This window comes from Capra hircus, unplaced genomic scaffold (assembly GCF_001704415.2).
Source record: "Capra hircus breed San Clemente unplaced genomic scaffold, ASM170441v1, whole genome shotgun sequence".
Taxonomy (NCBI): Eukaryota; Metazoa; Chordata; class Mammalia; order Artiodactyla; family Bovidae; genus Capra; species Capra hircus.
In genome coordinates, this window is record NW_017190051.1 from 91579 (window position 1) to 106805 (window position 15227).

The 15227-nt window shown below is 65.1% G+C and overlaps 1 protein-coding gene across 1 annotated transcript in view; it reads right to left on the bottom strand.

The window, feature by feature from the left end:
• GGT1 (gamma-glutamyltransferase 1) overlaps positions 1-14131 on the bottom strand; it is a 17300-nt gene extending 3169 nt beyond the window's left edge. The window contains exons 1-10 of the mRNA XM_018045029.1: positions 13190-14131; positions 12273-12386; positions 6969-7133; positions 6356-6519; positions 5647-5777; positions 5479-5565; positions 2242-2434; positions 1912-2069; positions 891-1040; positions 462-598 (exon numbers count right to left, since the gene is read on the bottom strand). Of these exons, the coding sequence (XP_017900518.1) occupies positions 462-598; positions 891-1040; positions 1912-2069; positions 2242-2434; positions 5479-5565; positions 5647-5777; positions 6356-6516 (1017 nt within the window). The 5' untranslated portion in view covers positions 6517-6519; positions 6969-7133; positions 12273-12386; positions 13190-14131. The remainder of the gene's footprint in view (positions 1-461; positions 599-890; positions 1041-1911; positions 2070-2241; positions 2435-5478; positions 5566-5646; positions 5778-6355; positions 6520-6968; positions 7134-12272; positions 12387-13189) is intronic.
• Positions 14132-15227: the final 1096 nt, after the last annotated feature.

Below are 15227 nucleotides of genomic sequence, written 5' to 3' on the forward strand. Positions count from 1 at the left end.
GCAGGGGTCCAGCCTGGAGCCTGGGTGTGTGTGTGGCGGGGGGCTCTTGGGGAGCGAGCGGGTTGGGCGGTGGGGATCTGGGAAGCTGGTGTGACCGGGAGCATGTGTGGCCCGGGCCTCTGCCCGCCTGGATTGAACCTCGTCATCAGCCCTGTGGGCTTGGACGCCCCTGTGCGCTCCCGTCCCCCGCCACCACCCCCCCCACCTCGGCGCTGATGGCTCCGGGGGCTTCCAGGCCAAGGACGCGGCTCGTGCTGAGGCCCCGAAGCCGGAGGGTGGCGGAGGAGGCAGGCACTAAGGACCGCCCCCAGCACCCCCACTCCCCCGGCGAGAGCGCCCTGGCGCAGAGGCCAGCACTCAGGGTCAGCAGTCCACCCCAGCACCCGGTGGCCCTGAGGCCAAAGTTGGTGGTGCAAACAGAGGAATGAAGCAGAGTGGGGCTGAGCCCCCTGCCCCCTTACCTCAGTCATGTTGACAAACTTGGGGTCCCCAAGCAGGGTCCTCTTGGCATAGGCAAAGCGGAAGGCCTCCACGATGCGGTGGTAGGTCAGGCCCTTCTGCTCAGGCGTCTCCACGCTCGCCCGGGAGAAGTTGTATCCTGGTCGGGCAGAACCACAGTGACCCCAGCTTCCCAGGTCCCCTTGGCCAGGACAGCGGGGGCCCCGGGAGGCCTCCCTGAGTCACTCGGCTCACCCTGAGAAGGGGAACATTTACTGCCCAACGGCAGTGCCTGCTTGGGAGGCGGGGGAAGGAAGCAAAGGTACCCGTGTTGGGCAGCACATGCCAGCCACAGGGTTACCCAGGCCCCGGGGTGGCGGATGACCGCCCAGATCCACCGGGTGTGCCCCCTGGCCCAGGCCGCCCAGCCCGCAGCCCGGGGCACGGCTGACCTTTGAGGATGTTGATGATCAGCGCCAGCACGGGCCCGCTGAGCGGGGCACTGGGCACGTAGAGCTGGGCACCCCCGAGGCTGACGCTCAGCGGCTGCTCAACCAGCTCCGCCTGGTAGCTGTTCAGGTCCTCGGCCGTCACGATGCCCCCTGCAGCGGGGGGCCCAGGGATGGGACACACTTCTGGGGGACCGTCAAGAGGGGAGCCCCGTCCACCGTCCCCCCCACGCCCCCCCCAACCGTGCCACCTCCCCGGGGCCAGGCTCAGGCCAGCATCCTCCACCTGCTGCGCCTCTGGCCTCCAGATCCGACATCTGTCCTCTAGGGCGGCCAGAGGTCCCCCGTCTCCCATCAGCCTCCTCCTCCTCTGACTAGTGGATGGAGGGAGGCCCTTATTCTCCAGGGAAACTGGCTCCAGACAGATGAAGTGTTTGAAGTATTTATAGGCTAATTTCCGGTGTCAGTGGTAAAGGTCAATAAGCTAATCGCCCTCCTCCCTGACACACACAGCTCAGGGAGGCAGGGGCAGGAAAGAGAGGCAACCAGGACTCCTAAACCCACCAGAACCTGCCCATAAGATCCCTGCATGCAGCACCCCCACACCCCTCTCAGCAAGCCCACCCTCCTTCCCGGTGATCCTCCTGGAGAATTAAAACCCCTCTATCCAAGCCTCAGACCGTTCTCTCTGCCTGCAAAGTCCAATGTCACCTGTGGCTCAGGTGCCACCTCCTCCAGGAAGTCCTCCGGGGTTTGCACCTTCGTGCTCTCCCCGTTCCTCACTCCTGCCCACCCCTCAATGCCCCCAAGCCTGCCGCCCCGGGCTTCCTGTTCTAGACTGCAGGAATTCCCTCAGCTTTGACTCAACCAGGAGATGTGGATCCATGCTGCAGACACAGTTGTGACCCACTCCCCTGCCAGGCACTCCCCGAGGGCCCAGCGTCCAGGCAAGGCCCGAAGACCCCAGGCTCAGGGCTCCTGCTGCGGAGCTTCCGGCCACAGGCCCCTGGTGTCGCCCACTCACCAGCCTCCTGGATGTCCTTGACAATCTGGGCCGTGAGGCTCCCGTTGTAGAAGGCCTGGGCGCCCTCCGAGGCCAGCGTTTCCAAGGTGTCGGCCAGCCGGGGCATGGTCACGTGGTCCCCCTCCCGCAGCACCTTCCCGTCGCGGCAAAACACCTCGCTGGAGCGGTGGGGGGGCTCTCATGAGGCAGGCGTGGGGGCGGGCTCAGCCATCCAGCCCCCACCCCACACAGGAGACCAGAGGACGGGGCACCCCTGCCCACGGTGTGCAGCCCAGCTGGGTCAGGGCTCTGGCCCCGGGGTGGGTGCCCACGGCGGGGGGCCAGGCGTACCACAGCGCAGGGTGCCGCTCCACCGCCTCCCGCTGCCTCTCCAGGGCTCCCGCCAAGGCCTTGCCCACCGGGAAGCCCTGGCGGGCCAGCTCGATGCTGGGCTGGAAGAGGCGCGCCCAGGGCAGCCGCCCGTGCCGCCGGTGTGCCAGCTCGTAGCCACGGAGCTCGCCTGGAACCGCCACCGACAGCCCGCCTGCGAAAGGAGAGGCACCCGCTAGTGGTCCGCACGTCCTGAGTGGGACCCAGAGGCTCAGGAAGGAAATGCGAGCTTGCGGCTGTGCCTGGTAAAGGGTGAAGAATCCGCCTGCAGGGCAGGAGACCTGCATTCGATCCCTGGATTGGGAAGACCCCCCTGGAAAAGGAAATGGCAACCCACTCCGGTATTCTTGCCTGGAGAATCCCATGGACAGAGGAGCCTGGCGGGCTGCAGTCCATGGGGGTCTCAAAGAGTCAGACACGACTGAGCGACTGACACAGTTGACCTGGCAGACAGGAATGAGACTCTGCTCGGGGTGTCTGCTGAGGGCACGGGGGGGGCACGTGCGGGGGTCCCGCTGTCCCCCAGGCCTACACGTCTGTCTCCGCAGCGGCCCCGTGTCTGAAAACCTGGTCCAGGCGCACGGCTGTGCAGCGAGAGCGTACGGAAGCCGGACCTCACCACCCCTCAGTCTGAGCCTCCTGGGTCATGAGCCCCTTCACCCTGTACGATTCAAGGGTTTCCCTGGAACCCACCAAGGCCCCCAGTCGAAGCCGCAGACCACCCGCAAGGCTGGGCTGGTGCCAAAGCAAGAGCCCCTCTTCCTCTCTTCTGCTGTCCCGGGCCCCTGCGCAGCGCCCTCTCTGGGCCTCAGTTTCCCCGTCTGACCATGAAGGGGTTTGGCTCCCAGCTCCGTCCTTTGAGGAGCCAGGAAGCCACTGGAGACACAGCCGCAGACCCCAGCTCCCCGCCAGGCCCCACCGCCCGCCGGCGTGCCCTAGGGCCCGGCCCTGACACAGAGCCTCAACACAGCCCCGGCTCGCAGGCGTCTTCCTGCTTTCACCCGAGATGCGGGCCGGGGGAGCGTGTTTCGGCCACTCTCGAGCGGCCTCTCTCACCCTGAAGCCAGGCACGAGGTTCCAAGAGCCAGGTTGTTACCACATCACCTCCTGAAAGGTCTGCCAGCCAGCACGCGTCCATCCCCTTCAGCACGTGCGGGCCTGACCTCAGGCCGGTGAGGCCCTGGGCCGCCCTCTCAGCAGGGAGCCGGGCCCCTTTCTCATCTCACCTGGCCCAACCCCGTCTCCCTGGGCTGCTTCTCTATCTCCCGGCCTCTCCTCTGTCTGCCCCCCCGCACACCAGGCTGCCTGGTCCAGAGTGTGTGTACACATGAGGTCGTGTCCGACTCCGAGGACCCCACGGACTGCAGCCCGCTGCCAGGCTTCTCCGTCCGTGGGAATCTCCAGGCAAGAACATGGGAGAGGGTTGCCATTTTCTCCTCCAAGGGATCTTCAATCCCGACCCCGGGATTGAACCCAGGTCTCTCGCACCTCCGGCCTTGGCAGGCGGATTCTTTACCACTGAGCCCCATTACGTGCTGACAGCCCCCAGGCTGAACTCTTGAGGCTGCTCCCCGATGGCCAGATCTGAGGGTCAAAAAAGGCATCTCAAGGGGGACTCACTGGGAGCCTTGCTGGCCTCCATGAGGGCCATCTGTCCTCCCCAGGACCCCCGGATGTGTGTCACAGCAGACCCCTCAGCAGACCCACGGCTCCGTCCTCCGAGTGTGCTGGGCACCAGCCCTCAGCATCCCTGCCCATCGCGGGACTTCCCGACGGGCCACCTGACTGGCAGCCTGAGGGAAAAGAGCCAGATCCCCCCAGTGCCCTCCGATGCAGGGAACACCCGTCCCTCCTTCAGACACAAGGCCGGGTCTTCACAATGACCCACCACGGGGTCCAACCTGACCCTGCGTCCTCCTGCTCCCCCCAGATGCCCACCCCCCACCCCAGCCCCAGCCTCCGGGTCTTTGCACCCGGTAAGCCCACGTGCCCTCTCACCCTGCCTGCGTCCGCCCTCCAGGCCGCTCAGTGGCGCTGGGCACACCCGTGCCATCTCCCCTCTGCTCCTCCTGGGCGGTGCCCTTCACCTGCTATGTGGCCTTTCTTTCTACTGGCTGGGGCACAGCCCCAATGCCCGACAAGCCCGAGTCAAACGCATGAGTCTCAAGAATGCAAAATGCCCAGTCTGTAAGGCTCTTGCAGTCTCATACCCTGAATGCCTTCATCACTACACCTGGTGAGCTTCCCAGCGGGTGAAAATTCACAGACTGTGTCTTGGAGAGAAAGAGAATTCCAAAAGGGCCACTCCGGAGCCCTCTCAGTCCCCCAGGGGCAGAGCCTGCAGGAGGCGGTCAGACCCACAGGGCCTTTAATCTCCATCCCTCCTCCCTCCAGCCTTGTCTTGCAGTCCGCCGGGGTCCTTGCAGGGCGAACCCTGGAGCTGAAGGGCAGGTTAGTAAAGACACTCCGCCCTGTAATCTAGACAGCTAACCCCACAGGTGAACAATGAGTGACTTGGATGCTCTTTAAAAACACAACAGGTGCGTTCAAACTCAGCTTTCCCACCATCCAGCTGGGTGATTGTGTGTGTGTGGGTGTGGGTGACTGTGTGGGTGTGGGTGACTGTGGGTGTGTGTGCACACGCTCAGTTGTGTCTGACTCTGTGACCCCGTAGTCTGTAGCCCCCCAGGCCCTTCTGTCCCTGGGATTCTCCAGGCAAGAATACTGGAGTGGGTTGCCATGCCCTTCTCCAGGGGGTCTTCCCAACCCAGGGATTGAACCTGGGTCTCCCACACTGCGGGCAGATTCTTTACCACTGAGCCACCTGGGACGCTGTGTGTGGCCTCGGTCGGTCTACATGGCCTCTCTGGGTGGGCCTCCGCGTCCCCAGCTGTACAATGGGAATCCGCACCGAGCTCCCCCGCCAAGTGTGCAGGGAGGGCTGAAGGGGCTCGCCGTGGGTGCGAAGGACTGAGCAGGGCCCTGGCCTGACCCATACGCGCTGCTGCAACAGGGGGCGTTCCGCTTCTCTAGCTCCCTGTGGCCCAGGAGGGGCCTGAGCAGAAACGCCCTTCACTCTGTGATAACGGGCTTGATCCCCCACGGTGGGGGTGCTGTGGGCCCTGGAAGGGATGGGAGGGCCACCCCAGCCGCAGACAGCTCGTCCTGGCCCCGCATCCGCCCTGAGCCCGCTCTCACCTTCCTCCGACTGCTCCGAGCTGTTGAACATGCCGGCGGAGGCCAGCCGCGGGGCCACCTCGCGGGCGTTGATGACCTCAGCCTTCCCTGGAAGGACCGGGCGGGTGGGCGGGCTGCATGGCCCCCGGCCCCTCCCCGTCCCTGGAGCCCACCCCACAGGGCACTCACGCGTGGTGCTGTTGTAGATGGTGAGGAACAGGCCGCCCCCGATGCCCATGCTGTGGGCATTCAGGAGCCCCATGCACAGCAGGGCCGCGATGGCTGCGTCCACCGCCGAGCCGCCGTCTAGCAGCGTATCCCTGCCGGTGGCACGGGCGGGGGTGAGCGGCTCGGAGGGGCCACCCCGCCCCAGGGTGGACCGAGAGGAGCCCACAGGTTTTATTTTTTAACGCAAAAAATTTGCTGTATTTGAAAACCAACAGGCTTTTCACGCCAACAGATGAACATGGCTTTGATAATTGGAAAAGAATGAAAACCTGTTCCTTTTTTTATTATTAACATCTTTTTCCCATGTGAGGCCTGACTTCTGTATACGTGAGCTGTGGGCCTACAAAGGAGCGTTAGACAGCAGGGTTTCTCTGAAGAGGCAGACAGCCTTGAACTGAGAAAGGGGTCCAGCCGGTCACTGGGAGACCCCCACACCCTGCCCTCGGCTCCAGGGTCCCCTTCGCCCCTGACCGGAGGCTGCCCGGAAGGCCCACGGATGGGAGGGGCAGCCCTGTGTGCTCGAACACGGCTCGCTCAGGCAGCCCGATGACCAGGGCCCACGCGGCTGGGGATTGAGCCCCAGAGGGGCGAGGGTGGAGCCTCAGAGGGGCGAGGGTGATGCCCCAGGGCACTGATGGGGGCGGTCCCCCGGGCCCGGGGCCCCACTCACCTGCCGATCTCTGAGCAGCGCTTGGCGTCCGCGGCCACGGCAGCCCTGGGGTACACGTGGCTATGCTGCTTGGAGGCCTCGGGCAGCCAGATGCAGAGCCCGATGAGGAGGAGGACCAAGACCACGGCCGCCAAAGCCAGCAGAATGGACCGCTTCTTCATGCTCTGCAGGTGCCAGGCGCGGGGGCGGCAGGTCAGGGGACCGACTGCCGACCGGACCCCGGGGCACAGCCTCGGCCCCCAGGGCACGGCACGCAGTCCGGCCTCAGGACATGCCAGGCCTCCTTCCCGTCTTTGCTCGGGCCATGCCCTCTCTCAGCAGCTCCTGACCCACCTCTGCCCCCTAAATCCTCCTGTTTAGCCTCGGGCCCCCCTCTGGCAGGGACCCTTCCAGGGAGGGGAGCCTCCCGGGCCTGCCTGGCCCCTTATGGTGGTCGAGCCCTCACAGTGGCCTTCAGGTCACCCTAGGAGGGACAGGCCTGGCCTGACTCCTTCCCGACACTGTCCTTGGGGCCCCAGGTGACCGGCCGCACAGTGTGGGGCCCAGCTTCCGGTGCGTTCAAAGCCAGAGGGGGGCACCCATGTCTCCCGACTGCCGCGGGGCAGGAGCCTACCTTCCTCAGCGGGTGGGCGGCCCGAGCCTCCCAGGGAGGGGGCCACAGAGACCGTGTGGGATGGACCGGCTGCAGAAATAGCTGGGGCCTCCTTCACGCTCCGCGGGAGCCCGTGACTACAGAACCTGCTCCAGGGAGGCTTCCAGAGCACGCAGCCTGCTTGTCCTGCAAACGGAGAGGGTATCTCTGAAGCTCGGGGGGCTCTGTGAGGAGTCTCTGTGTCTCCAAGAGGAAGCTGTCAGCCGCTCCCAGGTTGGTGTGAATTCCACCCCCAGGGCCTTTCTCCCAGGCATGGGGAGGGTGTGTGTGTGTGTCCGTGTGCGTCTGTGGATCTCCCAGGCATGGGGTGGGTGGGTGTGTGTCTGTGTGTCTGTGTGTCAGTCACAGGGAGCTGGCATGTGACCCACGGGTGAGGGCCAGCCTGCATTTGACCTGCGTGCAGTCTTGGGAAAGTCACTGGCCGTCTGTCCAGTGCAATGAGAGATGAAGTGGGTTGGAAAGTGTGAACGTGTAAACTGCCCAGCCGTGTCTGACTCTCTGCGACCCCACAGACTGCAGCCCGCCAGGCTCCTCTGTCCATGGGTTTCTCCAGGCGAGGATGCTTTGGAGCGGGTTGCCATTTTCCTCCTCCCGGGGGCCTTCCGCACCCAGGGGTGAGCCCTGCGCTCCTGCACAGCAGGCAGATGCTGTGCCCTTGAGCCAGGTGTCAAGCGTTAGCTAAGTACTGGCTTCGCTGGGGGGATGCCAGAGGCCCGTGGGCAGGAGGGCAGCCGGTCATCCTCACCTCATCCTGACACCGTGGGCTTCTCTGGAGACTTCCTGCCAGGCTGGACAGGGACAGCCTTTAACCATGGGGCCCCAGTGGCAAGGACAGCAGGTGAGGGCTGTGTGACCCAACGGGTCAGAGGGGGAAGGCCCCCTCTCCCAAACTCAGTTCCCCCACGAAGGGCGATGTTCTGCCTGAAAACCCCGGGCCGGGACTCCTCTGCCTCGCCCTATCCCTACTCAGAGGGACCTGCCCTGGGATGGTTCTGTGCCCTCTGCCCTCCACCCTCCGCAGGGCGGGAGAGCCCACAGGGCATGTCCTGGGCCCCAGGCCTGTTCACGCTGGGCACCTCGAGGACATGCTGGGCATTTCTCCTGGGCTTGGGACCCTCAGCTGAGACCCTGGTCCTACTCTGCGTCCTCTCCCCACCCAGGCCCCGGGGAGAAGCCAGCCAAGGGCCCCTGAGGTCCGCACTCTGGCCTCCCCTCTGTCCAGCTTTCTGCCAAGGGCCCAAGGGGGCTCCCCACAGGGCCAGGGGGTACCTGTGAGGCTCAGCCTTCCGGGGAATGGGGAAGCGGTGGGCTGCAGTGACCAGCGCCCTCTCCCTGGGCGTGAGGCCTGGCCCAGCCCCCACAGGAAGCCGGGAGGAAGACACCCTGCTGAGGGGCTGGCTTTGGTCTCCCATCCCCGCCCCCCACATTTTTGGACTGGCCAAAACCACATCCAAGCCCTGTCCCCGCCACCAGGCTGGCTCTCACCCAAATCCGTGTCAGGAGGGGAAACTGAGGCCAGAGAAAGGGTGCTGGGCCTCCAGCAGCAGCTGGGCTCCTCCTGACCCTGGTCGGCTTACCCGAGGCCTAGGGGGCCACGGGGGCCGCACGATACCCCCACTGCTTCCCAAAAGATGGCGGCGGGCTGGGGCACTGGCCGGGGAGGAAGAGGCCAACTTGTCTGCCTGGGAAAGTCCCTCCAGGCACAGGCCGGGCCCCCCACCCCAAGAGCCACCCGGAGCCATGCCCGCGGGCCCTGCAGAGCTCCTCAGGGGGCCCAGAGCTGGGCAGGGAGCTGGGGGCTGGGAGCCGGGGTGGGTCCTGCTCCACGCCGCTGCAGGCCAAGGCCACCCGTGATCAGGTGGGCTCCCCCAGGAGGAGCAGAGGGGCTGAGGAACCCTCACCTAGTCTCATGGAGGGCACAGGGGGCCAGAGGCCCTCCCGGGGGCGTGGAGTCCTATCCCAAGGCCCCAGCCCCAGAGCCCAGAATGAAGGTCGTCTCCGGGACGGACTGAGCCCCACTGGGACCATTGTCGAAAGCCTCCCTGACCCTTACCAGCCAGCTTCCTGACCCCCAGTGATGCAAAAATGCCCACCCAGTTCTCACCCTATAGCGCCCTAACCAATCACCTAATGCCACCCTTCCCGCAGGAATTTTCTTTGTCTTAAGGCTATAAAAATTTTCTACTCACCCATGGAAAGCATCAGTTCTCAGTGGACTGTCAGGTCAGATGCCCCCTCCCCCCACCAGGATAAAGCCATCAGAGTTTCAGTCTTTCAACCGAAACTCCAAGATAAGAATAGCAGGACAAGTAAGGGAGGAGGCTGGGCCCTGCATGGATCGCAGAGTTCTTGTCCCTGACCACACATGCACAGAAGAGGCTCCTTGGAGGCCGACGGGGAGTCATGTCAAGGGGTGCTCTACCCACAGCCCTCCTCAGTAGAATCCCTTTTGGCCGGGAGACTCATGCGCACACACGGCAGGGTCCTGAGATAACACCAAACACGTGAAGCAGGCAAATCACAAGGACTGGCTAGAGGGGAACGGAGAGAAACGCCCCATAAAGTGATCTGAACTGCCACATGGACGTGGCCCGGGTCTCTCCCTCCGAGTCCGCTGCGCGCCTGTCCACACGCACTGTGCTCTCTGCCTAGTAACCGCTTTCCGTGCCTCACTGCTTTCCGTCTTGGTGGAAATTCTTTCCAGCAACGCTGAAGGGCCAGCGCTCTTGTTGCTGACCGCTGGTCTAGCGGCTGGGACCTGGTGGTCTCAGCACTGCGAATGGGCCCAGCCTCTGCTTGGGAGCCCAGGTCCGGCTCCACGCCGCTGCAGGCTGAGGCCACCCGTGACCAGGCCCGCTGTGCTCCCGGCACTCTCACTAGGGCAGTGCAGGAGACCCAAGTCCAGCCCCTGGCTCGGAAAGATCCCCTGGAGGAAGGCATGGCAACCCACGCCAGTGTTCTTGCCTGGAGAATCCCCATGGACAGAGGAGCCTGGCGGGCCACAGTCCATGGGGTCACAAGGAGTGGCAGCTAACATTTCCACTATCTCTGCTGTTTATTCTCAAAAACCTCACTCCTTTCTGAAATACTCTGTGTCTGGAGATGCTTTCCCAAGCCGCGCTCAGACTATGATGGGGCACTTTGAATCCCTGTGGAGAGTGGGCAATCCCCAAAGACAGCACATGGCAGGGAGGGCGGCCAGAGGCTGTGTCTGGTCTGGTCCCGACCTGTCATGGCAGCCCGGGGACTCCGCCCATCACCAGGCGGCCAAAGTTCACGCAGCCCTGGGAGGGCCCTGGAGGTGGCAGGTGCTGTCAGCGGTGACCCCTGGGTGGTGGCAGCAGGTGAGGGGTGTGGCTCCAATGGGGAAGAAGCGGAGCTTGACAGAGGCAAGGCAATCCTTGTCCCAGAGGATGGTGTCTGTGAGCCTCTCCGCGAGCCCCAGGGTGGGTCTCCCGCCGGCCCGCCCTGTCCTGGCTCAGAGTGTCTGAACGCCAGGCCCAGAGATGGTTCCTGAGGCCGTTGCAGCAGGGCCGGGGTGGCACCACCTCCCTTCTGCTTCACGCCTAGAAGCTTCCACCATCTGTCCAATAATGGTAGCGTTCCAGGCCCGAGGAACCAGCTGCCCAGCCTGGAAAGGCAGGGTCCAGAGAGGGCCAGAGCGGGTCCAAGGCCACAGAGACCAGCAGGGCACACACACCTGGCCACCCCGTACCTGCCCCAAGGGGCTGTGTGTCCCGGACATGAGGGAGTGGAGTCAGGAGCAGCTCCAGATTCGCCCCGGGGGACTTGGACATTGCCCCACCTCGCCTTGGCCTTCATCTGCCAAGGGCAAGGATCAGCCGCTTCCCAAGTCAGGCCTTCCTCTCCTGGTGCCCAGCTCGCTGTATCTAGGCTGCCCCGAAGCCTCCAGCCCCACACCTGCACTATCTAATCTGCAGAAAGCCCACAAGGCCACGACAGCTGATGGAAGGAGACGCAGAGGCGGAGCAGACACTGCCGCCCCTGGGGCCTCACAGCTGAAACACACCACTGCCCTTGGGCGGGCTCCACGTGGGACCTCGAGCTCTCCACTCCCTTGAGCTCCCCACCCCCGCGAGCTCCCCACCCCCGTGAGCTCTCCCCTCCCTTGAGCTCCCCACCCCCGCGAGCTCCCCACTCCTGGGAGCTCTCCACTCCCTTGAGCTCCCCACCCCCGCGAGCTCCCCACTCCTGCGAGCTCTCCACCACAACCCCAAGCTGGGGCTGCCCCAAGAGCTCTCCACCACGACCCCAGGCTGGGGGTGCCCCGACCTCTCTTTCCCTGGATGTCATCCTGTCCCCTGAAGACCAGGGTGACTGAGAAGATGGGACGAGGCAGGACCCAGGGACTGAGGCTCAAGACCCGTCCCCAAGGGCTGGACGCCGGCCAGCAACACCAGGGCACTTGGTCCTGCCTGAGCGGCTGCGTGACCACACCACTGGCAGGGAGGCTTCTGCGGTGGGAAGCCACAGGGCTCTGCCCCACCTGCCCGAGCTTGCTCAATGGTTTCCTTCCTGCCTGGGGTAGCAGGGAGGTCAGAAAAAGGCCTGAATGGACAGAGAAGGACCCAGACCCTACAGGTGACCCCAGCAGGAAGACCCTGGGCTGGGACCGGCTGGAGGGCCTGCCATGGGGCCCAGGAGAAGCCGAGCAGCGGCTGCAGGGTCTCAGGAAGGACGGGTGTGACGGCGTCCCACAGGCCGAGTCAACAGAGGCAAGACGTTCGGAACAATAAAGCCCATCCTCCCACGTCGAGTGTGTCATACTCCGTCCCGGATGGCCCCCCACCTCCACTCCAGGGGGGGTCTGGGGGCAGGGGGTCTGGGCTGGAGGTCCCCGCCAGACCCTAGGGCTCCTGTGCTAGGCATAGAAGGTGGTGAGCTCCCTGCCCCCAGGAGTATGCAAGTCTCACGCGTCCAGAGATGCTGAGTCTGCCATGCACCGCCTGCTCCCAATGAATGCACGTGTGCGCACACACACACACACGCACGCACACACACTTACGCCCGTGAGGAATCTGGGCTGAGCGAGCAGGTTCCAGGACACGCAGTGAGAGCGTGAAGAGATGAGGCGTGCCGACAGCCTGGGGTTTCTCTGCTAATCCTCCCGCCCCAATCAGAGGGGTGAAACTGGGCTGAGCCCCAGAGCCGTTCAGAGGCCGGCCGGAAGCCGAGGCTCAGGCAGGGGCGACTCGGCCCGCAGGTACATGGACGGGCAGGTAGGCACCCCGGCGCCCCACTTACCACCTGGCGGGCAGTGAAGAGCCGCGTCCCCCGGGCCCAAGAGCACAGCCCTGGGCAGGAAGCTTGGCACCACACCCGGACCGGAGCTGGGGTCCGTGCCCCCTGCTGCCCACCCTGGTGGAACAGGGTCAAGAATTAGAAACGGCTCCTTCTCCTGAGACCCGATGACCCCACTCTCGGCTGGAAGCCTGTCCAAGTGGCTGTCGGAGCCTGTGAGGACCACAAGGGGGTGGGCGCCCCCTGGGGCTGCGCAGTCACCCCCCTGCACCACCAGCCTGCCCCTCTGCCCCCCAGAGCCCAAGCGGGGCAGATGTGGTCTGAGGGCACGGCACCCAGCCCCCAGCGCCGCCCGCCTCCACTCCAGACCCCCCAGCGACCTCCCCACGAGCCCAGACTCCCCCACCCTTCCAGGCCTCAGTTTCTCCACGCTAGGCCCCCCTCCCTCTCAATCCAAGAAGCCCACTCCCCCGGCCTCCTCCACCCACCCCACACCCGTGGCCAGGTCAGCCGGGAAGCCTGGTCAGCGGGCCTCAGACCACTTACCAGACAACAAACGAGGCTCCCAGGCCAGACCCAGTCAGGCCAAAGGCCTCAGGCTCTGCCCCTCGCTCGACCTCCCTGCGCGACCCCTCTGCGCGACCCGGCAGCACCAGCCCCGCCCCCATCACCCTGAAGGGCTGCCCACTCCCATTACACAGGTGCATAAACTGAGGCTCAGAGAGGAGCGACCTGTTCAGAGCACAGCCGGGACAGAACAGAGCTGGGGCTGGGACCCAGCGCTCCAGATGCCCCGGAAAAGGCCCCAGGTCTGGGCTGCCCTCTCCCATGCCCCCCAGCAGCTCAGAGAGGGTGAGCAGCAGCTTCGGGGTCACACAGCGCCAGGGCACAGCCAGACCCCCCGCCCTGCCCCAGCTCACCTGGCTGCAAGGCTGGTCCTCCGTCCGCTCCAGCACTAGGCACAGAGCTCAGTCTCGTGCGGCTCCTCCCCTCCTCCCCCTGCCCCCGCCTCACCGCCGCGGGCCGGAGTGGGGGAGGCTTTAAAGGCACAGGCACTCTTCCAGGTAGGGGGAGGAGCGAGCCTGGGTCCTGCCCCAGGGGGCCGTGGGACCCGGACAGTGGCCAGCCTCTTCCAGCCCAGTGGGTCTCCAGTCCAGGGTAAAAGGACCTGAGTTCTGAGGGCCTCTGTGGAGCTGAATGGGACCGGGCTCCGGGCAGGGGCAGGTCAGGCAATGGGTCTCTCCTGGCCCCTTAGGATATCCGGGGGGCAGCCCCCACTTGTGGCCACGGGATGCCCTCTCCCCCAGCCCCAGGGCCGCAGGCACCCACAGGCTGTCACTCGAAGGACCCTCGTCACGGGGACAGAAGGGAGTTACATGACCCGGGGAGTCTTTCCTCAGCCCCCCAACTTTCTGGGGTCGCAAGCAGGCGGGTTGATGGACGACGGGGCGGTCTGCTCATGCCCCTGCCCAACGGGATGGGGTGGGGTGCGTGCCCCCACAAGGCTGGCAGTGCAAGCCTGCCCGAGCCTCTGAGGTCCACACGCTGCGTGCAGCCTGCAGCCATGCCATCATTCCTCCCCTCGCTCTCCCCTCTGACCCCTGCCATCTCTTCTCTCCAGGAGCCCCCAGTCGGACCCAAGATGGGGTGATGCGGTCAGCCGTGGAGGGGGAGCCCAGGACCCTGAGGGGGGCCCCACGCTGTCGCGGAGGGAGGTGTCTGGCACCTGGGATTGGACTGGGGAGGCCAGCCTGGCGGAGGGGCCACTGGAGCCCAGAGGCCAGGCCCCGGGGGGGGGCATCTCTGGAGCAGGGAGGCCACAAGAGAGACCTTTGACCTTCCTGACCCTTCCAGAGCCCTGAGGCATCAGAGCTGGAACAGGAAGGTGCTGAGCTCAGACCTTGAAGGCCAGGCCAGAGCGTCTGGACTTTGAGAGCCCGGGGAAGCTGGTGAATGTGTCACTGGGCTGGTAACCCATTAACCCTGGCTCACTCATTAAAGGGCTTCCCCGATAGCTCAGCTGGTAAAGAAAGAATCTGCCTGCAATGGGGGAGAGCTGGGTTCGATCCCAGGGTTGGGAAGATCCCCTGGAGAAGGGAAAGGCTCCCCGTCTGGCCTGGAGAACTCCGTGGGCTGTGTAGCCCACAACTCAGTGACTTTCAGCTTCACTCATGAAGACCCTGGTGGGCGACCACGAATCCCGTCGCCACCCCGGGAGCCGGGCGGAGGGCGGGGCTGAGAGCTGGGCTCTGCGTCCTCGCTCCCAGAGGAGCTGCCTGGGTGTGGCCAGCCTCCAGCCAGGGGCAGCTGCCCAGGCAGCCTCGGGCCCCGCCCCACCCTCCCAGAGCCTTTCATCTGCTAAAGATCCCGGAGAGCCTGCAGGGCCTGGCCAGACGAGAGACTCAGGCCCTGGGGAGCAGGGGCGGGGGGCGGGGGCGGGGGCGGCACCCGGCCCATCCCAGCACCGCCCTGGGAGGGCGGGCGAGCAGGATGCTCCTGGCCCAGGAAACCGCAACCTAAGAGGAAAAAGGACTTGCCCAAAGCTACCTGGCAGGACAGCAACCTAAGAAACAGAGAAGGCCCTGAAAACACTTCCTTCCCCCTGGGGCGCCCCACCCACCCCCGGCTGGGCTGTCAGGCCCTGGGGAGTGGCTGGGCCTGAACCCCCGAAAGTGCGGAAGTGCAGGTGAGCCTGTGCCCCAGATGGGCCCCACCCGGCAGAGACACAGCTTCCTGGGAGTTCCTGGCGGCTCAGTGGTCAGGACCCCGGGCTTTCATGGTTGGGGTTCAACCCCCGGCCAGGGAGCTGAGATCCCGCAAGGAGGGTGAAGTGGCCAGAAAGAAAACGAAAAAGGAGAAACAGCATCCTGTAATGCCATCGCAGCGAGAGAGCCAGGTGGGGGCCCAGACGCAAGGCGCACCCGACCCAGCCTCTGGAACCTGCGGGAGCCAGGAGGC